We start from the raw sequence: 21,918 nt of genomic DNA on the forward strand, positions 1-21,918 counted from the left end.
AACACCACTGGGGTTTTTTTCCCTAAAGGGTTAGAGGTGCAAGGGTCTTGTAACTTGACAGCTTTAAGACTTGCGTGCTTCAAATGCCAGAGTGTCTGAGCCAACATTTTGGTTGCTAAGCAAGAGCGCTGTTAAGTGAGTTTCACCACATTTTACAAGTTGGTCACACCCACCCAGTCACATGACTGCCAAGCCACTCCCATTCAGTCACCTGACTGCCAAGCCACTTCCACCCAGTCACATGGCTGGCAAGCCACTCCCACAAAGCAGGTCACACCCACAGAAGAGGTTCTAAAAAATTTTGAAACCCACCACTGGTTTTGTGTTAGCATGTCATGTAATAAACTGTTACAGTTTATACATTATGGCTTAGCTTGTAGCCTGTTGTACAAAGTCAACTGTGGCTTATTCAGTAACACACAGTAAATATGTCTTAATACAATGCTTGAACCCTGGTAATTTTAACAGCATCATCTTCTTCCCCCTGTGGTTGTATTTACAATTGTGCAAATATGAGGTATAACTAGTGATTTTTTTAAATAGTTTAATATTTTCACATTATTCAGTGACTCGTATAATGACATAGCAATAGCAAGAACATTTATATTATGCCCAATGGCATTAAATTTATCTCCCTTATGTAATGATTTCTGGGATAGATTAGTATTTGGTTCCTCCAGATTGCAGGAAACAATTGCTTAGAAAATTTACATACATAATTTGATTTAGCTACAGAAATTGCCAGATAATCCAGAGCTACCAATATGGTACTGTTTCCATGTTAAATCGAGATCTTTATCTAACAAAAGTGTAGTGCTTCTTTGTCAGTCATGATGTGAGGGCTGCAGTCTTTCCTCCCAAATTGGTATCTAGACATTTTGCTTCAAGGCTCAGGGCCGCTTTGAGGCAGCTTTGGGTGTGCTCGGTCTGGGTTTTTCACAGACGTAAAAGCTTTCGGATGAGCAGATGTAATCATTCCATTCACCATTAAGCCAAACTTGGGCACAGTCCTCCTCACGACCCTGGTAAGTGTTGGGTTCACCTCTCTTCCAATTCCTGAGATGGAAGCAAGAGGTGGTGCATGTTTTTATCTCCAATAGTCAAAAAATAATCTCAAATTCAATAAATTTATCTCTGGAGCCATCAAGCTATTGTTTCCTAAACATTTCTATATAATAAACATCTTACTGATAAATGTTTCTAAATGAGAGTGAAAATTCCTCATCAGACTCACCGTGAAATAGATTTCCTAAACTGTATAGACCCCAATTCACCTTCCCTGGAAATAAATGGATTTATGTGTCTTATTTTAGCGATTATAGGATTGTGATTATAGGATTACAAATCTAAAGGATGTTTAGAGGCATTATGTTGCTATGAGTGATTGCTGGTTGAGTTCATATTAAGCCAACATAAAATCATTTTATAGCTTGGTATGATGTTTGAAGCCAGTCTTTCACTTATTCTGCCTGTCAGAATTCAGAGATATTGGGAAAAAATGGAATTGAAGTTGAATTCATGATGTGGGTGAGCAAATGGTAGCCATTCAATTGGTAATGAATAGCAGTTCTCAATATATCCCTCAACCTTGACAGTGCTAGCTTGGCAGCTGGGAAGTGAAGTTCAGCAACAGTTGAAGAGCCATGTGTTCCCCAACTTTTCTAACAACAACAACAACAACAACAACAACAACAACAACAACGAGGAAGTGCTCACTGAAAGCCATTTCTGTAATTACTGCCATCCAACCATTTCCAATCTCCTTCTGTATGTTGGTCATGGAGACCAATCCAATAACGTTCATTTCTGGTCCGAGTCTGTATGAAATTCTGCAAGAGAAAAATCCAAGAAATTTGAATGATGGCATTTGGACTGTGGCAGTATAAGAGTTTTAAATGCTATTTCCTTTGTAAACATAAAACAGAAGAAGGGAGAAAAATGGCGGTCAAATTACTTCTTTTTTTTTTTTAAGTTCAAAAGTTTTATTTCTTTTAAGACAAACATTTCATCATTCCTCAATCAGTAAGACATCGAAGTACAATTTTTTGTATGTCAAAATAATTCTAGTTTACCACCAAATTCTTGCAGAGCATGGTGTAGAGATAGATATTGTGTTAATATTAAACTAGTCCCAATCTGGCAGATCCCCTGCTGAACCTACATATGGTTTCTGAAGTTTCATACTGGAAAACAGTGGGATATACATGACTGACCCAAAGCCCCATTGGAAAAGTACAGACCTTCTGCGTTAGGTTTTTTTTTGAGGGGGGGGGTGTCAAAAGTTTTATTTCTTTTAAGACAAACATTTCATCATTCCTCAATCAGTAAGACATCGAAGTACAATTTTTTGTATGTCAAAATAATTCTAGTTTACCACCAAATTCTTGTCTAGCCTAATATATACCCCTCCCTCCCTCCCCCCTCCCCCCCAACCCCCCTCCTCCCCCCCCGACTTCCCAGAACCCATACACGGTATGGATTTCTAACAAACACAGTCTAAAATCTATTGAGAAAAAAAGAAATAAAGAAATTAATAACATTCTACATTGACCTTAGCTTCTTCTTGCTGAACTAACTTTAAACAATTTAAATCATTTCTGATCTTAAGCATAGGCTAACTGGAATTTCTTGGTCCCGTATTTATTTTGTATATAGTCAATCCATTTTTTCCAGTCTTGTTTATATCTCTCATTTGAGTGATCTTTAAGATATGCCGATATTTTAGCCATCTCGGCTAAGTTTGTAACTTTCAATGTCCATTCTTGAGTTGTAGGCAAGTCTTCCTTCTTCCAGTATTGCGCCACCAACAGTCTTGCTGCCGTTATTAGATGCAGAATCAAGTTAGTCTCTACCACTGTAAAGTCAGTACATATACCTAGTAAGAATAACTGAGGAGTAAACTTTATCCTTCTTTTAAAGTATTTTGCATAATCCACCATATTTTTATCCAAAATGCCTTAACCTTTTGGCAGGTCCACCATATATGAAAATATGTAGCATCGAGAGAGCCACATCTCCAACATTTAGGCTGTAAGTTCGGATACATAGAAGCCAGCTTTTTAGGATCTAAATGCCATCTATAGAACATCTTATAAAAATTTTCTCTCAGGTTTTGAGCTTGTGTAAATTTCACATTTCTTACCCAGATTCTTTCCCATGTATCCAGCATTATTGGTTCTTCAATGTTTTGAGCCCACTTTATCATACAATCTTTAACTATCTGTTTCCGAATCCATCTGTATTAATACATTATATATCTCTTTATATGCATTAAGCTTTGATCTCTTATTTGTTTAAACAGATTATCCTCAACTTGAATAAAACCAGTTTTTTGATCTATTTTCCACCTAGCCTGTAATTGCCCATACTGGAACCATGTTTGAACTACATTCTCCTCTTTTTTTTTTTAGCAATAGCAGTTAGACTTATATACCGCTTCATAGGGCTTTCAGCCCTCTCTAAGCGGTTTACAGAGTCAGCATATTGCCCCCAACAACAATCTGGGTCCTCATTTTACCCACCTCGGAAGGATGGAAGGCTGAGTCAACCTTGAGCCGGTGAGATTTGAACAGCCGAACTGCAGTTAGCTGAAGTAGCCTGCACTGCTGCATTTAACCACTGTGCCACCTCGGCTCTCTTTTAATACCTCTAAAGATTTTAATTGTAATACCCCCCTTTCCGAGATAAGAAGCTGTCTGTAGGTAATTCTATCCTGTTTTTGTGCTATATTCATATTTTCAATTGCATGTCTAGGAATTGCCCACATGGGTATCTTGTCATTTAATTTATATTGGTATTTTTTCCAGACCCGCAGTAAAGCATTTCTTAAAATATGACTTTTAAAATTCTTATCCAAATTTTTGTTGAATAACAGGTAAGCATGCCAACCATATACCAGATCGTGTCCCTCAATATTCCCTCAATATTCAATATTCTATCATTAGTTAAATGAGTCCAATCACTAATAGATAGTGCCACTGCATCATAATATACATACTACCTTTTAAGTTAGGTAGTTTCAAGCCTCCTCTCTCACGTACATCTTGCATTATTTTCATCTTTACCCTCGGCTTCTTTCCTGCCCATACAAATTTGTTGATACCCTTCTGCCATTCTAAAAGATTTGCATCTTTTTAAAGTATAGGTAACATTTGGAAAAGAAATAAATTTTTTGGTAAGATGTTCATTTTCACTGCCGCTATCCTACCCAACAAAGATAAGTGCAATTTCTCCCATTTTTTCATCTGTCTGTATACTATGCCAAAGTGGTTCATAATTATGCTTATATAGTTTCCCATTTGAAGTTAAGATGTTAACTCCAAGATATTGGACTTTTTTAACTACCTCACATCCTAGCATCACTCCTAGTTCTTCCTTTTGTTTAGTATTCATATTTATAGCTAATATTTTGGTTTTTCCTAAATTTATTTTAAAACCAGACACTTGACCATATTGATTAATCGTATTCATTAAGACCATACTGGATTCCTGCGGTTGTTCCAATATTATGACCAAATCATCCGCAAAAGCGCGCACTCTATATTCTTGCTGCCTAATCTTGATCCCTTTTAGACCATCCAAGCCCGGTATTTTATTCAACAATACTTCCAAAGTTATAATAAACAATAATGGGGACAAAGGACAGCCCTGTCTTGTGCCTTTTCCAATTTGAAAAGAGTCTGTTAGGGTTGTCTTCCAAGATGGAGGCACTTTACCTTCCGTTTGAATCATATTAAATAATTCTCTAAGAGGCTCTACCATTTCTAACTGTAAATTTTTATAATAAACCGCTGTCAAACCGTCTGTACCTGGTGCTTTCCCTAACTTTAATTGCTTAATTACTTGCAAGATTTCCCCCGAGGTTATTGGTTGATTCAATTTTTGCCTGTGCTCTTCTCTAACTGAAGGTATTTTCTCTTTATCTAAATATTTGTGTATATCTAGACCATTAATTTTATCCCCTTTATACAATTCTGTAAAAAATTCCCGAAATGCCTTTTGAATCTCTTCCTGTTGAAACACCTCCTTCCCTCTGTAAATCAGTTTAGATACATTTCGAGTTTTCCTTTTTTTCCTAATCTGATAAGCTAACCATCTGCCAGGTTTATTTGCATTACAAAAAGTATTGTGTTTTGCATATAATAAATTAGTGGCTACCTGGTCAGAGATCAACATGTCAAATTGAGATTTTAATATGGTAATAGCTTCCTTAACCTTTGTATCGCCTGGGTTCATTGTTAACTCCAACTCTTTTATCTTAATTTCCTCTTCTAATTCTGTTCGTTTTAACCCTTGTTTATATCTATGTGTTTTATTTATATTCATCAGCACTCCTCTCATATACGCTTTGCTTGCATCCCATACGAATTCCATAGATGTACCCTTATTCATATTCAAAATGAAATATTCAGATAACAATTTTTTACAATCATTAATATACTTTTCATATCTAAATAAGTTTTCATTCAATCTCCAAGACCTTCTTGCCTGCACTACCCTTCCCAACTCCATCCAAACTGGGTTATGGTCCGAAAGGACCCTAGCCGCAATCTTTGTCTTCTTGACCCTAGAAAGCAAATCATTAGTGGTTAGTATAAAATCAATCCTTGAAAGGGATTGATGCCTATCAGAGAAGAAAGTGAAATCATGTTCCTCTGCATTTCTTTCTCGCCAAATATCTCTCAATTCAAAGTCATCCATAATGTCAAAAAAAGGTTTGGGTAACTTTGCTCGCATCTTAGTATTTGGGCGAGAAGTCTTCTTATCTCTCTTAGTGTCTATCACACCATTCCAATCACCCAATAGTATACAGGAACTATAGTCCCACTGTACTAATTTAGCATGAAGATTTCTATAGAATCCATCTTGCTGTTGATTAGGGGCATAAATTCCCAAAAGTAATATCTTTTTCCCTTCTAGGATTAGGTCTAAAGTGATATATCTTCCGAAGGGATCTGCTTCAATTAATTCAGCTTTCATGTCTTTTCTTAAGTATACAACTATACCATTCTTCTTTTCCATAGCAGAAGCTACAAAATGTTGACCAAGTTTCGAGTTAATCAAATATTTTTGATCAGTTGATTTAATATGAGTTTCTTGCAAACAAATTATGTCATTCTTAAACTGTTTGAGATAGTGAAATATTTTCTTTCTCTTCTGTGGGGAATTCAATCCATTGACATTCCATGTTAAAATCTTAGTTGTCATCTTTGGTTGGCTGAAGCATTTTTAGAGCTTCCTGCATGGCCTGTTTAACCTTAGGCCTAGCTCCTCCCACTGCTTCCAGACTTGTTATTGTAGCTCCTTGATCAATGGCTGGTGATTGTTGATGTTGTTGCTTTTTAGCTTGTTTCTCCATTCGTCTAGTAATCATGCGGCTAGGTCTTTGTTCCATAACACCTTGCGCTTCTAGAAGAGAGAGATGCTCCATCTTATCTGGTGGTTGTGTAGTTTGCTGTCTGTCCTGTCCTTCTTGTGGTCTTTCTCCAGGTCCAGATGATCCAGGATATCCAGCCTTCAAAATATTATGGTAAAAATCTCGGGCTTTACATACAGAGTTGAGGCGATATCTTTGCCTATCAAGTTTAAGTATAATGCCAAATGGTGCGTCCCATCTATACTGTATCTGGCGATTTCTGAGTTCTTCAACTAAAAAAGCGTAGTCTCTCCTGGCTCTTAACATTTGAGGTGGTATCTCTTTCAAAACAATCAGGTCTTGACCACCAATTTGAAGCTTAGTGTTATAAGACTCTTGTAGTACCATATTTCTAAGCTCTCTTGTAGTGAAGTATATAACGATGTCTCGAGGAAGCTGCTTCTGCTTTACCACCCAAGAGTTAACGCGATAAACTTTGTCAATCTGCCAGTCGAGGTTGGTCCCTGGTCTTCCCACCAGGCGGTCAAAGGCTTCTGATAGAATCTGTTTCAGGTTCTCCTGTTTCTCCTCACGCAGCCCCCTTACTCTTAATGCGAACTCCATTTGTCTATACTGTATCATAATAATTTCTTTTTCAGCATTTTCCACTTTTTGTTCCATCACCTCTGTTTTCAATGTCAAGTTGGTATTAGCCTCATTAAGATCCTCTAGACTATCTTCAATTCCAGAAACATGTTCTGTCAATACAGTTACAAGTCTCAGCATTTCATCTTTAATTTTAACAACCCTGGCATTGATTTTCTCATACAACTCCTGTTTAAGTCCTTTTATTTCACCTTTAATTTCCTCTTTTATTTCTTTTATTTCCTCTTTTCCCTCCTCTTTTATCTCCTGTTTTATCTCCTCTTTAAGATCTCTAAGTTTATCTTCCATTTTAATTGTCTGTGCATTAAGTGCCACACTTAATTCACTCAAGAAGAATTCTTTCGTTAACAAATCCCCAGCAGGGGGCGTAGGGAGTGGAGGCTGCAACCTTGTACCAGGCACTGGGGATGTGCCCCTGGGAATAGAGGGCGACGGTTTCAAATTAGGATTTGGTTTTGAGGCCATTCCAAAATTTATCTTCCAGCAATTAATAAAACTCTGCTGCCTGACTATGCAGCTATAAGTAAAGACGCTGAATTTCTCCCTTTACTTTGAAATTTGAGGCTTGGCAAAACTTTCAGAAAGTAAGCATTGTAACAAGACAGTTCAGCAGATTCATCACCATTTAAATTCCAGATAAGCAAGATTAATGAGAGCTTGAAGTCTTGTAAAAATGAAACTAATTAGAAGGCTTCTGCTGGCGGATTGTAAAACAAGTGATAAGGACGCTCCTTTGAAATTTTAGAGTTCTGTAGCATTTAACAAAAAGTTTAAGAAGATAATCATTATTACTGGAGAATCCAGCCTACTCGCCGCCATTTTAAAAGCCTCTAAGTAAATAGATTTTCAGAGGAAAAAAAAGAAGCTAAAATCTTGATAAACAATTAATGTCCACGTAAACGGATTCAGCTCGTGCTAAGATCAAATGAATCAAAGCTTTGAACTGAGTGGGGGAGACCTACTTTGTACTGCACAAGGCAGTTTGAAGTTCCCAGCACGGATGCCGTTCTGCTTTGGGCTGGCCCCCCTCTCTCTGCAGGCACAAAAGCTGCAAAAATCGAAGGGCATTTGCCAGCAAAACTATTCTTCTTCCCTTCTTGCCTGAAGGATAAGAAAACCTGTTAAGACGTCAGATGGATGATCATCTAAACAGATACGTGACCAGGAATTCGGAGGCAGCTAATTTTTTAGCTGCCACCATCAGCAGGCTCCTCCCAGGAAGTCCAAATTACTTCTTATTGTTGATCAGGAATCTGATGAATTTGATGATTGCTCAAATGTTAAGATGGCAAGGCTAAAGTTTAGGCCTCAGCAGACCTTTGAGGCTAAGGAAAGTTTCACGGGAAACCTGTAGCCTAGGGGTTAGGTCTGTGACCAAAACCACAGAAGGCATGCTTGACTATTTTTATAATTTCTATATTTCTACACCTTATGATCTATTGTGTGCCAGCTTTCCCTTATGTAACTAAGTGAAAGCAAAGAAATGTATATATATCTGCCTCACACTCTGTTCCTCCACCTTTAGGAGGATCCAACTTTATTCAGCTGAATAAACACATTTGACTTATTAAGACAAACCCAGATTCCTTCTTTTATTTTTCACCAAGTCAGACCTGCCAATTTGCATAACATTATAAACTCTAGAAGTGAATGCCATCTGAACCAGAGCAAGGCACACAAGATAGGAAACAAATTTTACCTTAGCTTTTTCTGTGCTTGTTATGTCCTGGGAAGAAAGTTTACATCACATTTGTAGGTGTCCCATCTTACCTGTTTTCCAAGATTATCAATGATGGCCAACCGTGACTGTTTGCGTTCACAGTCTGCCTTGGCTTCATTCCAAGGAACTGTCTTCAGGGAAAAGTAGTAACATTTTCCACCAAAATATTCCCATTGTCTAGTATCAGCACCACACGGGAACACTGAGTAACAGGAGGGAAAAAAAATAAAGTCAAAAATTGATACTGGCTTGGCTTGACAATGCATGCAAAAGCAAGAAGATTGTTCTGATGATAAGGACTGATAAAAACAATCTGCACAGACAAAGCTAGATATGTCCTGCAGAGACATGCATTAAAGCAGTACTGCGGTGGTTCCCAAACTTGGCAACTTTAAGACTTGTGGACTTCAACTCCCAGAGTTCTCCAGCCAGAAGAACTAGCTGGAGAATTCTGGGAGTTGAAGTCCACAAGTCTTAAAGTTGCCAAGTTTGGGAACCACTGCAGTACTGTTTCTTGACCTGCAGCAGAATTGTCCCCCCCCCCCCCAAAAAAAAGACCCTGGAGCAGAATTGCCCCATGAAGTAGAGACCAGAAAGGGAAACAGAGAAACTTACAGAGAAAGTCATGGGCAAAATGATCCTTTGAAACATTGATTGCCATCTTGTTGACTTCGGATGAAATTGTTGAGACTAATATTGTAAAGGAAGGGAAAGAAATTCATGTCATTTTTTATAGTAAGAACAGAATTGTAATCAGAAGAGAAGCTTCACTTGTAGAACTGTTTCATTCTGGTCACTACTGCTACTAATGGCCCTTTGGAATCTTCCTGGAAGAAAAGGCAAGCAGATAAAGCCCACTTTAGACCAGATTCAGTGGTGGGTTCCGGTTTCCGTTCCAACCGGTACGGTTGGAATGGGCCCGTCGGCGTCCACATGGAAGTGTGCGGTGCGGGCACACACACATGCGGCACGTACATGCGCCGTACCTGCCAGCGACGCCTCTGCAAGCCTCCGCAGCACTCTAGCTGCTCAACAGAGTGTCGCGCAGGTGCTGTACACACCATGCGCATGAATGGAAGTGCCGAAGGCTTTAAAGGACAGGTAAGGAACTCGGGCGGGTGGGTGGGCCCTCCGGAGCATCATACCAGAATGGTACCTGGTGCTCCGGGTAGGCTCCAGTACACCCATACCGGGGCGTACCGCCTGCAACTCACCACTGCCCAGATTGTCTGATCTGGCTGTCCCATCTGGAGCAACTGAGAATTAAAATCCAATATAACGGGAAGGCTCTAGATCAGGGGCGTCAAACTCGTGGCCTGTGGGTGGGATGCATCATGTGTGGGCCACACCCACCCCAGTTTAATGAAGGGGGGGGAAAGTCGCAATACGTCCCATGATGACAACGTGACATTGTGAGTTTGAACCCTTGCTCTAGATTGAGAATGACTGATCTAACCTTAGATTCCATGTCTGAGTTTCCTCAAAACCATGCCTTCATTTCCATCTCAGTACCAGAGAGGCCTTCAGAGTTTATAAAGCCAGGAGGCTGCTTACAGGTAGTCTTTGATTTACAATTATTCAATTAAGGATTGTTTGAAGTCACAATGGTACTGAAAAAAGAGATTTACAACTGGTCCACACACTCAGAACCATCTCCATGATCATGTGATCAAAATTTGGACACTTGGCAACCAGCATGTATTTACAATGGCTGCAGCATCCTGGGATAATGTGATCTCCATTTGCGACCTTCACAGCCAGTTTCTGACAAGCGAAGTCAATGGGAGAAGCTGGATTCACTTAACAATAGCAATAGCAATAACAATAGCAGTAGACTTATATACCGCTTCATAGGGCTTTCAGCCCTCTCTAAGCGGTTTACAGAGAGTCAGCATATTGCCCCCAACAATCTGGGTCCTCATTTTACCCACCTCGGAAGGATGGAAGGCTGAGTCAACCCTGAGCCGGTGAGATTTGAACCGCTGAACTGCTGATCTAGCAGTAGCCTGCAGTGCTGCATTTAACCACTGCGCCACCTTGGCTCCTACAGCCACATGATTCACTTAACTGCAATGATTCACTTAACAACCATAGCAAAAAAGATCACAAAATCAGGTGTGACTCACTTAACAATTGCCTTGCTTAGTAATGGAAATTCTGGACCCAATTATGGTTTTAAGTCAAGGACTAACTGTATTAAGAAGCCTTCCTGAAATCTATTGAAGTACAATTCCCAAGATCCCTAGATTGTGCAGGGAGTATCACACAGCTGGAAGATACAATGTTGAGAAAGACTGTTTTAGCTCAATGCTGCAAATTTATCCAGTGTTCCTTTTACACCTAATTTACCAGAAAGATCCTCCATCTTGCTCAATATTCTTCTGGCCATTTGAGCTAAAAATCAAAGAGAATAAACTGGAAACCTGCTCTGAGTTTCTCAGCTTTCTTTAGAAATCCCCTCTTTTATTACATGAAATATTGCAAAACATATAGGAAGAAAACATACCTTTGGAGAAGGACAATGCATAGCCAATGAGAATTAGCAAATAAGAGAGACCCAATAGCACATAAATTGGAAAGAATGATCTTGGGATCAGGTTTCTTCCTCCTTTACATGAAAGGAAAGAATGAAAATGTAGAAATGTTATCCAATTAACGAGTAGGATTTTCTGTGGATGTTCCTTACAGCAAAAAAGAGAATTGGCCTAAGCTATGTGCTTTCTCAGAAACCTTATGTTTATTTCAACAATTCGGAGAATGAACCTTTCATTAATAAATGGTTTACAGACCTTGTTTTGTAGACCAACTGGATTCCATAAAGGTCTTCTCATTTATTTTTAGAATGGGCTTTAGGTTAAGGGGCTTATTTTTAACAGCATGCTGGAAATTGCATTCCAAACTCTTGGTATACCAGAAAAGCAAGTGGAAATTAAGTGTAAGTTGGTATATGTCCTTGATTTTTTTTTAAAAAATCATCATAAAATAGGGGGCAGACAGTATTTCAAATTCAAATTTATTTCAATTTCAAACTGAGCTCAAGATTTATTTTCTTTTTATTCATTTTTTGGGAGGGGATATGCCATTAATAAGCCATTTTGATTTGTCATATAAACACAAAATAATTTTAAAGCTGCCCTTCCCCCATGATCACTAATTTAGAGATGAAAATGAAATTTTTTTGCAAATTATGCTTCATATTGTATCATTTCAATTTTGTAAACAAAGTTTCATTTTCCTCACTTTTTGTGAGATTGATTCATCTCTTATGGTTGGTAAGACAGAAAAATCAGGGGAATTGGCTATGGCAGTGTTTCTCAACCTTGGTTCTCTGAACTACTCAAAATTCCCGCTACCGGTGCTCAAGAACCTGTCAGAATCTGCTGAATTTCACCCCTGGTATGTAGATGTGTGTTTAAATCACCTTCCCTAGAAGTTCCCCGTGAAGTTAGAACTTTATAACAAGTTCTTTTTGCAACACTACCCTAAAAATTGAGGCAGTTTGATATGGTGGTTAAGACATCAAGCTAGAAACCAGGAAAATGTGAGTCCTAGTCCTGCTTTAGTTGGGTATCCTTGTGTTAATCGTCCTGTGTCAGCTTTGTGAAGAGGGCAAGAGCACTTCCAAAACCACACTAAGAAAACTTCAGGAATTGGTACAGGTGGTTGTCAGGAGTCATACTAGCTCAACACACCTTTAAACCACTCTGAAAAATGAACTAAAATGAAAGTTAACAGGCCATCTTTCCATGGCAAAACATGAAAGTCACAGTTCAAAAATTCAGCTCTGCTGAAACTTGCAGTGATCTGGAAATGTGCACAAAGCTGCAACCGAAACCAGTCCTATTTGTCCTAATGGTAAGTAAATGTAGGAAGTTAGCGGCCACCACTCTCCTAGAAAAATGAAATATCCTGGGAAATATTGAAAAGGCAGAATATTATATTTCCCTGGATGAGAAATGGAGAAACATGTTTTTAGGCAGGAAGCAGATTCAATCTTAATAACTCCCACCTTTGTCAATGGGCCATTTTAAAAAAGCCTGGATCCCTCAGTTCCACATAAGAAAGATCTCCCCTTCAGCTCCAGAGTGATGGGATTAAGGCATGGTAGTATTAGCCCTTTACCCATCTCACCACAGGGCACCTGGGAAGAAGCAATGCTCAACCAAACATGGACTCACAGCCTCCGGAATTGCCCTTGCATGGCCCCCATGGGGGTCTGACAATCAATCAGAATACAAGCTCAAGATCAAAGGCCAGAGAGGGCATAAAACCAGGAACTTTCAGCACCTGGTCTCTTTTTCTCCTTCACCCAATATCTGGAAGCATGTGATTCCCCCTTTTCTGTTCAGGAGCTCAAGTCATTTGACCCTGTTCACCATTAAACCATCTCTCCAAGCAGCCTCCATCTTTCCAGTGTCTTTTCCCCCACTTGGAACTGAATCCAGAAGGACATTTCTTCCAACATAAATAAATGCCTTATTGACTGTCTTACTGGAATTTTCATAGGAGGAGAAATGGGCCTCATTCTATAGTAGTACATTTTTAGCTAGCTAGATTTTCAATCTACAAGCAAAGCTTTTCAAAACAACTAGCAATTTGCCCAAATGGCTTTTAAAAAGCAAATCATAGTTATGCTTATCCAACTCAAGGCTGGGATATGATGATTAATAACAGAGTTCCATTGCCTCAACTAGATCACCTATTTTGCTGTTATCTACACCGGAAGAACTCTTCCCCTGGCTGAATGAAGCCTTTTTGGTCAATGTAAAATATATGGCATCCTTAATCGGCATCAGGACCACATTATTTACCTTTAGTATATTAAAGATACTCCTATGCTACTGCAATAAAAAAGTCCCTTGGCAGCTAACAGAATAGCTAAAAGTCAAAGCATGCACAATATCAAGAAGCAGCTTTTAAAACAATCAAAAAATTGAAATTGTACAATATATATTTGCCTCCATTCCTGTACAATGTATGCTACAAAAGAAATAAAAACAGAATAGTAATGTTCACATTAAGGGAAGGCTCTTTGAAACAGTTGGGTCTTGAAGAGTTTCTGAAGCACCAACAGAGGGAGTCAGTTTGATTTCTATGGGGAGACTGTTGTTCAGGGTCAACCTTAGTAGTTAAATTAGACTGCACAGGCTAAAACTATTTTTTATTGAGAGTGACTGCTATGCGGCTTCCTCCTTTTTACAGTTTTACTGAATTAGGGAGGAATGTCTGCTTTGAGCTGCCTCTGAATGTTATCTCGTAGTTTAGCACTCAACCAATGTTTTAGTCTCTTTTGCCTAGGTAACAGTTCCTATATATCTCCGTCAAGGTAATCATATTTACTCTATATACCAATATTCCTCAACCGTAGCAACTTCAGTCCAATTCCCAGTATTTTCCAGCCAGCATTGTTGGCTGTTGAATTCTGGGGATGAGGTCTACAAATTTTAAGATTGTGAGAAAGAGTTGTTTATACACACAATGTCAGCAATGCTACAGAAATGTAGCACCGCCTCACTTCAGCTCCCTGAACTTCTCGATGTGGGATTTGCAATATCTTCTTCCTGTTAGAGCTAATTGATCAGGCCAGTATTAACCAAAGTAGGGAATCCTGAGGATACCTGGGTACCAAATCATATTGTGTGGGATTAGTAGGAGCAAAAATCTAAAGTCGATTGCCACTGCTCTACAAACTCTTGATGCAGTTTGGAATTGTTGTGTCTAAACATGCCATTAAAAAAAACCCATTCATGCCACTGCTTGAATGCTGTCACCCCTCGTTTTTCTTCAGATATTTCTATCTACAGAACCTATTTGTTATTTTTCGGCAAATAAATAAATACTTTAGATAAGTGGGAATTTGGAAGTCTCACTTCAAGCAACTTATTTATTTGAAACCTAGTTGCTTTCAAAGGAAAAGAAAGATGGGATTATGTGTGGAAAAATAAATTAAGGAAGGAACTCTGAACATAAAATATGAAACTTCATATCAAGCAGGAAAGTCATCTGAAGTATGGCGTATAAAAGAATTCTAAAAGCAGGAAGATTTTTACCCAGTGCTGAAAAGGCAACTGGATAGGCACCAGACAAACTTCTATCAGTTATTGTCATAAAAATGTTTAATTCCCTAGTTGCCACACAACACATTTCTTGAGTCATTTGGAAAAGAGGCTACAAAAAGCTGATTATAGAAAAGCTTGATAGGAAAGCAAGGGATCCTCCAGGATAAGTCTATATCTCATTTAGAAATACACTACATCTTGAATGGGAAGATATATTGATACCTTTATATGTCCGGAAATCATCTGCAAATTTTTCTTCATCCATCTTGGAAAGCTGTGCACCTTTTGCGTTATTTGGAAACACTTCCCCAAATAGGGACTTTGTGGTTTTGCTGAAATTGCTCTAAAGAATAAATAAATAATGGTTAAATATTAGCTCAGGATGATTCTTAGCTTTCCTGCCCTTCTGCTCATCTCTTTTTAGAATATAGCCACCTTTCAAAACTTACTCCTTGCACCAAAATCACAATGTCCCTATATATAATGAATGGGAGAACTAAAAGAATCCTGCTAATGTCATCAGGTTTTCCTTAATTATATAAAAGCCTACACTTTGTTCTCATCCACCAACTTCATAAGAGCAAGACCAGTGATTAATAAAACTGATGACAACGAACTGTAAACAAGCAAAGAATCCCACACATTTCCGGTATTAAGACTAGCACAAAAAACTGATTGGAATAGAATAGACGTCAATGTAATATTGACCAATGTATTCACTGTTATAGCAGTAGGCAGCTCGTTATTGTAATTTGCATTACAATAATTTCAGAACAATTGTAAAGGCAGGCGCACATAGGTAGAAAGTCATGGTTTGCTGCTTAAGCATTTTTGGAAAAAAATAATAATGTAATTGACTAATTTGGTTTTTTCAAACCAAAAAAGTATAGATCACACTATGGTTTAATATGAACAGAAGTATAGTGTATTTTGCAATGATGAAGTCTAGAAGTTACCCGGATATTTACAATGGGCCAGTTCTTATTTTTCCAGGAAAGGACACAGCTGGCAAACCAGGTACAATTTGCTTACTTACAGTCAGTTGAGGTTAGCAAATGCAAATGCCCGAGCTCCTTACTGGTCTTTTTAAGTCTTCAGTGCTTCTGCACATGCACATGGCACGTACAGCACCTGCGCTCCACTCCGTTGAGCAGCTGGAGCATTGCGGAGGTGCTAAGATGCATGCACGTACTGCGCGCATGTGTGAGTGCACTGCATGCGTCCATGTGGACACCGCCGGGCCCGTTCCAACCGTACCGGTCGGAACAGGATCCGGAACCCACTTCTTCTCTGCTCATAGTAATGCTAATGAGAACCAACGTGGTGACATGGGGAAGCTGGATCAGTACTACAATGCTGCAAAGGTGGTTGGGAGCAGAGATGTAAGATGGGAAAGGAAAAGGCATTCCATGGGTAATATGACAAATATGGATAATATAAAATGATGGCTGACTCTAATTTCAGGTCTAATAGTGTAAGGATGATTTTTTTTCTTCAATCTGAGGATCACATTTGGCTTTTGGTAGAATGGCCAGGCAGTTTTCCAAAAAGTATTGGCACCAAGGAACCAGAACAGAAATTAAATCAAAATTTAAAGAGAGTTCAATAGCATGATATTATTCCCTAAGAATTTAATAGCTTTTCCATTCTGTCACTTTAAGCCTAACCACAGAGACCACACTTTCGGAATGGCCTGTGCAGGCCTCTCCCAAAGCTTCTGTATGCATTTGAAGCACCAGGTAGTAGGCTTTGTAATGAAGTATTTGATGGAATATCCATAACTTAAGTCCTGTCTGAAAGTTAATCGGTTTCAGAGTTCATGGAAAAAAATAATGTGGAATACAAACTTCAGATAATCTATTTTTTAAAAGCCAAAACTTGTTGTGTCAGATTTTAAGCAAATAAGCTGGTGCTTAAAAACAATAAAATGTGGTTGGCCTTGAAAATTATGCACTTTTGTAAATGTAACCTTTGTGCTTGTTAAAAAGATATCAACTTTTTAGTTATTCAGGAAGAGGAACGGACTTCAGAACAGAGGCTATGTCCTAGATCAGATGTCCAGAAATGTGTGCAGTGCTTTTAAAATGGCACAGTATGTCTAATAACATCTTATACCTGTACTACATAAATTATTTTAATTTTTAATCTCTCGGTCACTTTTTAATGTCATACTTTAAAGCCTGGCAGTCCCTGGAATTCTTGAATACTTTTTCTATCAAGGTTCATAGCTTATTGTATTTGCTGGAACTGGTGGGAGTTAAGAGGTGTATCAAAAATTTGAAAGACAGTGGATTCTTTATGCTTGAGTTATGTCAACTTCGCAGGACATCTGCAGTACAAACATTGGCCATATAATTTATGATTATAAATTAACTCCACCCTCTGATGGCAATGGTAAAATATAAATATTTGAATTATCATTTTGTACACACACCCACACACACCATGTGCCTTAAATTGTATAAATGGTTTACTGCTTTGGGTAAAAATGTCCCTTTAAAATAACAATTTTCACCTATCACAACCATTTGCACATATCACAACCAATTTAATTAGTTTCTTAATTTCTCTTCCATCTCAACTTCAAACTATGAACATGAATTTATACAGAAATTCTTGATCTGATATTCCCCTTTCTCTTTCAGCTAGCAGTCTGTCTTTGTTAAAAAATCGAATCAAAATGGGGTGCGTGGGGACTCCTGGGAGGGGTGGGATTGGCAGGGCCAGCCAGGAGTGGGATTTGAGGGTTCTCTGAGCTGCACAGAATCTTAGCTAGAGGTTCTCCTGACACCCCCCCCCCCCCGCGAAGCCTCAGAAGCCCACTCCTGCATTTGGGCTCGTCACTCACGCGAATGGAGCATGCTTGCCCGCTCTTGCCCAGGGCTCGTGGAAGTAGGGACTGCTTGCCCGCCACTTCCACAGCCCGGTTCCAAAAGGCTCAAGGCCCACTAGTGGGCTGCAGCCCGGGGATTGGGGACCTGTGATCTAAGAGGTATCAGTATAATGGGAATTATGGGTAATGGTAAAGGACAGTCTTTCAAGAAAGTCCCTCCACATTTTATAATGTATTTGTTTATTTACAGGGCTTATAATATACTCCATTCAGCTGATATCGTGCAATGCGCATCGTCCCAAATATGTAATATGAGATTAATAACAGAAATATATGTTCTCACAGGGGATACTTTTGTACACTTCTGAAAATTTGCAGTGGGGAGGCTATTTTGATACCATTGTTAGGTGAGCTTATTTATTTCTGATTCTGTTGCAGTGAAATCAGAAATGGAAAAGAAAGCTATCTTCCTGTTTACAAGGATGAAACTCTTTCGAGCTGTTTGTTTTTCTAAAGGGAGGCATCCTTGCCTTTCCCAACTGCTTGAATCCTGTGCTTGATCGATTATTCTGTTCACATGTCCCTAAAGAGGAAAAAAAAATAGCTGGAAGGGTTTCACTTCCCAGCAAATTCTCCCCCTCTCTGTCCCTCTGTCTCTTTCTCTCTCTGCATATAAATGAACACATATGCTGCTGGTTCCACTTTAAAATGCAGCTAGGATTGATGTCTGTTATTTGCTGAGCCTTGGAATTGTTCCTTGGTTAATCTTAACTATACTTCCTGAGAAAGAAAGGGGAGGGGATCACTTCTTTTCTTTTTTTCTGTTTTCTTCCATTTCCTGCACTTTTTTTATCTTTTGTAGTTTGTTTTCTGTTTCGCTGAATAATATTTAATTTATTATAAATAAAGCAGGAATAGTTTTCTAGGTGAAGCAGATACGGTGAGCTTGGCACCCCATTGCTGAAGGAGACAAAGCTCCAGATCAGACCAAATGTATTTGGGGGGAGGGGCGGGGAGCAGCAAAAAGACCAATGTCACAGAAGAATAACAGAGTTGGAAGGGACCTTGGAGGTCTTCTAGTCCAACCCTTGCTCTGGCAGGAAACCCTATATTTTTTCAGACAAATGGTTGTCCAATCTCTTCTTAAAACCTCCAGTGTTGAAGCATTCACAACTTCTGGAGGCAAGTTGTTCCACTTGCAGGAGATATTTTAAAGTTATTATTATCAGAATAAAGACATAAAGAGTTAATAAAAGTTTACCCAACAAGGTAATAAGTAAATAAGTAAATGAATGTTGTGCTCTATTTTTTAATATTATGTACTGTCTTATGTTTTTTGTCTTTGTACCCCCTTTCCCGTGTTTTTGTAAGCCGCCCTGAGTCCCCTCAGGGAAAAGGGCGGCCTATAAATTATAATAAATCTACAAATCTACAAATCTACAAATATGGGATGCAATATAATAAGTTGTAATTTTCCACAATGTAGACTAGCATATAGCTTATATATCAATAGCAATAGCAATAGCAATAGCAGTAGACTTATATACCGCTTCATAGGCCTTTCAGGCCTCTCTAAGCGGTTTACAGAGAGTCAGCATATTGCCCCCAACAATCTGGGTCCTCATTTTACCCACCTCGGAAGGATGGAAGGCTGAGTCAACCCTGAGCCGGTGAGATTTGAACCGCTGAACTGCTGATCTAGCAGTAGCCTGCAGTGCTGCATTTAACCACTGTGCCACCTTGGCTCTTACTATTATTCTTTGTTCAAATTATCTAGAGTTAGTATTTTAAAAGTATAGCCACACTATTACATATCCAAGGCACAGCCATATTTGCCCAATGTGTGAACCCTGGATATACACAGCTTCTGGTTTGAGATATGTACCAGGCACTGAGTTGTACAGAAAAACAAGATAGGAGAATACTAAAGAGATGAGAAATGAAGGGGCTAGGTGCTTAGCAACACAGGCATAACTAATTTTAAAGTTTACGTAGAATAGCAGATTATAGGCAGACTGTTATAGGTGATTGACCTGGGCCTATCAACCGGCAAGGAGGGACAAGTGGCCAGTGATAGAATTCTATAAAATATGCTGAACTGTATAAAATATGCTGAATTGTATAAAATATGCTAAGATCTGTAACTGGGTGTAGACTTCTATTCTTGTGCCCAGCTAAAGTTCCACTAGCCTTTGCAAACAACTTTTAATAAATCTTACTTCTGGTTGGCTCAAGTATTGTGTGAATCTGTTACCCACACACTGATTAAGTAAAGAGTAGGAGAAAGCAAACCAGGTTTAACCCCTGTACGAGAATCATTTGTATATATGGAGAGGGGGGAAAAGGGAAGGTGGGCTGAATTCCTTATTCTGTAGTTGCTCATATATGTATCAATGTGACCATAGATCCATCACTTTCAGGTGTGCCATGACATTGCAGTGAAAGTTGTTCCTCTTTTGTACACTACAATGCAGATACAAAAGGGAGGAAGAAGTATACATCATGTCAGCCCGATACTATTTTTGTTATTTGTCCCCTACTCACCCCTCCTGTGAATGCTGCAACTTATAATGTCCACTTTGCAACAAACTACACTGAGTTCTTAAGGGTCCTGCTTTTCTCTGCTTACTGTGAGTGTGTATGGTGATGGTGCCTGAAGATTCATGATCCTGCATGGTCTGAAGTAGGAGACCTTGGAATAAAAGGGCCAAGGTGCCTCTTCTTGCTTTTAATTGCCTCTAGATGATTTTTCTTCTTCTTCTTTCCTATAGGCATTATTTAGAACGTAATTCTCCTTTTCCCTAATCTAATACTGATTTAATCCTAATCTCATCATGCAGCCATGTTTATAGCCGCTTGTAAAAGTTTTTAAAATGCAAAAGTGCCAACATTTATTTCTCTTTCAGCAGCTAATAAGGGGCTTTTAAGTACAGCAGAGAGAGAGGGTGATTAGGCATCTTTGCCCTTATAGTAAATGCTCAGATATTTTTCCTCCAAGAAATGCAAGCATCTTATTGTAAAAACCTGGATGAAGATAGGCTAGCAATTTATTTAATTTGTTACTTGGAATGGGCATGATGTGAAGGGATTTTAATACCCCACAAAGTGATCTGGTTCGTGGCAGGGCATGGATTGAATGTTATTTTTGTATACTTTCCTATTGGTCAACTAAAGAAAATCATCTGATGTTCAGTCCCTGTTCTCTGTGTTTAGAAGTTGGAGGAATGAAGGTCTAGCATGTCTAGTTTAAAACATGTCAATGAGAGACTGGGGAGTGGTATGGTGTAAAGATTACCTATAGCAGTGATGGCAAACCTTTTCAGCACCAAGTGCCAAAAAGGAAGCACTTTGCACACACACGACCAGGAAAAGGAGCTGCCCAGGGGGCATGTGCACGCCAAAAAATGAACTTCTGGTTTCTGGAGTGCCAGTAATTCTTCCGGTTACTGCTGTGCATGTGCATGCACTGATCAGCTGCCAGTGCGCATACTCACATAGGAAAACGGAAGGCCAGCTCTTCCAATTTCAGGCACTGCTGCATGCACGAACGCCAGCTGATCAGCATTCTGGCGCATGCATGCCAGAAACCCAGAAGAGGAACAAGTGAGACCATGCCACTTCGGGCACACCTGCCATAGGTGCGCCATCCCGGACCTATAATAATGTTGATTGAATTCATGTATGGCATTAGGATACTTTTTTGGTTTTGACTCAGCTGCTATACGAGTGTAGCCACTGGCTTGAAAACCATAGCTTATTAGTAATGTTATTTTACAAAAGCATGCAATTCTATCTGATATAGGTAAATCAATAAGTTAAATAAATCATCGTTTACATAATAGCAATAGCAATAGCAGTAGACTTATATACCGCTTCATAGGGCTTTCAGCCCTCTCTAAGCGGTTTACAGAGAGTCAGCATATTGCCCCCAACAATCTGGGTCCTCATTTTACCCACCTCGGAAGGATGGAAGGCTGAGTCAACCCTGAGCCGGTGAGATTTGAACCGCTGAACTGCTAATCTAGCAGTAGCCTGCAGTGCTGCATTTAACCACTGCGCCACCTTGGCTCCCCATAATTTGTCAGTCAAGTCATAGGTTCTTCAAAAGATGCTTAGCAGGAATGGGTTCCTGCCAGTTCTAACCTCTTCTATAGAAGAGGTTCCAAAAATCTACAGTGCCATTTAGAATTGGTTCCAGTTCCCTCCCTCCGCCCATTCGCGCATCATCAAGATGAAGAGCGAGAGGAGGAATTCTGGGAGTTGAAGTCCACAAGTTTTAAAGCTG

At 39.2% G+C, this 21,918-nt stretch overlaps 1 protein-coding gene across 1 annotated transcript; it reads right to left on the reverse strand.

Moving 5' to 3' along the window:
• Nucleotides 1-682: 682 nt before the first annotated feature.
• Nucleotides 683-15,129, reverse strand: LOC116502852 (hepatic lectin-like). The gene is made up of 6 exons (XM_032208809.1): nucleotides 15,023-15,129; nucleotides 11,248-11,349; nucleotides 9,357-9,431; nucleotides 8,792-8,943; nucleotides 1,717-1,829; nucleotides 683-1,056 (listed from the first exon to the last, which is right to left on the reverse strand). Exons 1-6 carry the CDS (start codon nucleotides 15,063-15,065, stop codon nucleotides 891-893), a joined length of 651 nt encoding a protein of 216 aa, XP_032064700.1. The 5' UTR covers nucleotides 15,066-15,129; the 3' UTR covers nucleotides 683-890.
• Nucleotides 15,130-21,918: the final 6,789 nt, after the last annotated feature.

The sequence above is a fragment of the Thamnophis elegans genome, chromosome 2 (genome assembly GCF_009769535.1).
Source record: "Thamnophis elegans isolate rThaEle1 chromosome 2, rThaEle1.pri, whole genome shotgun sequence".
NCBI lineage: Eukaryota > Metazoa > Chordata > Lepidosauria > Squamata > Colubridae > Thamnophis > Thamnophis elegans.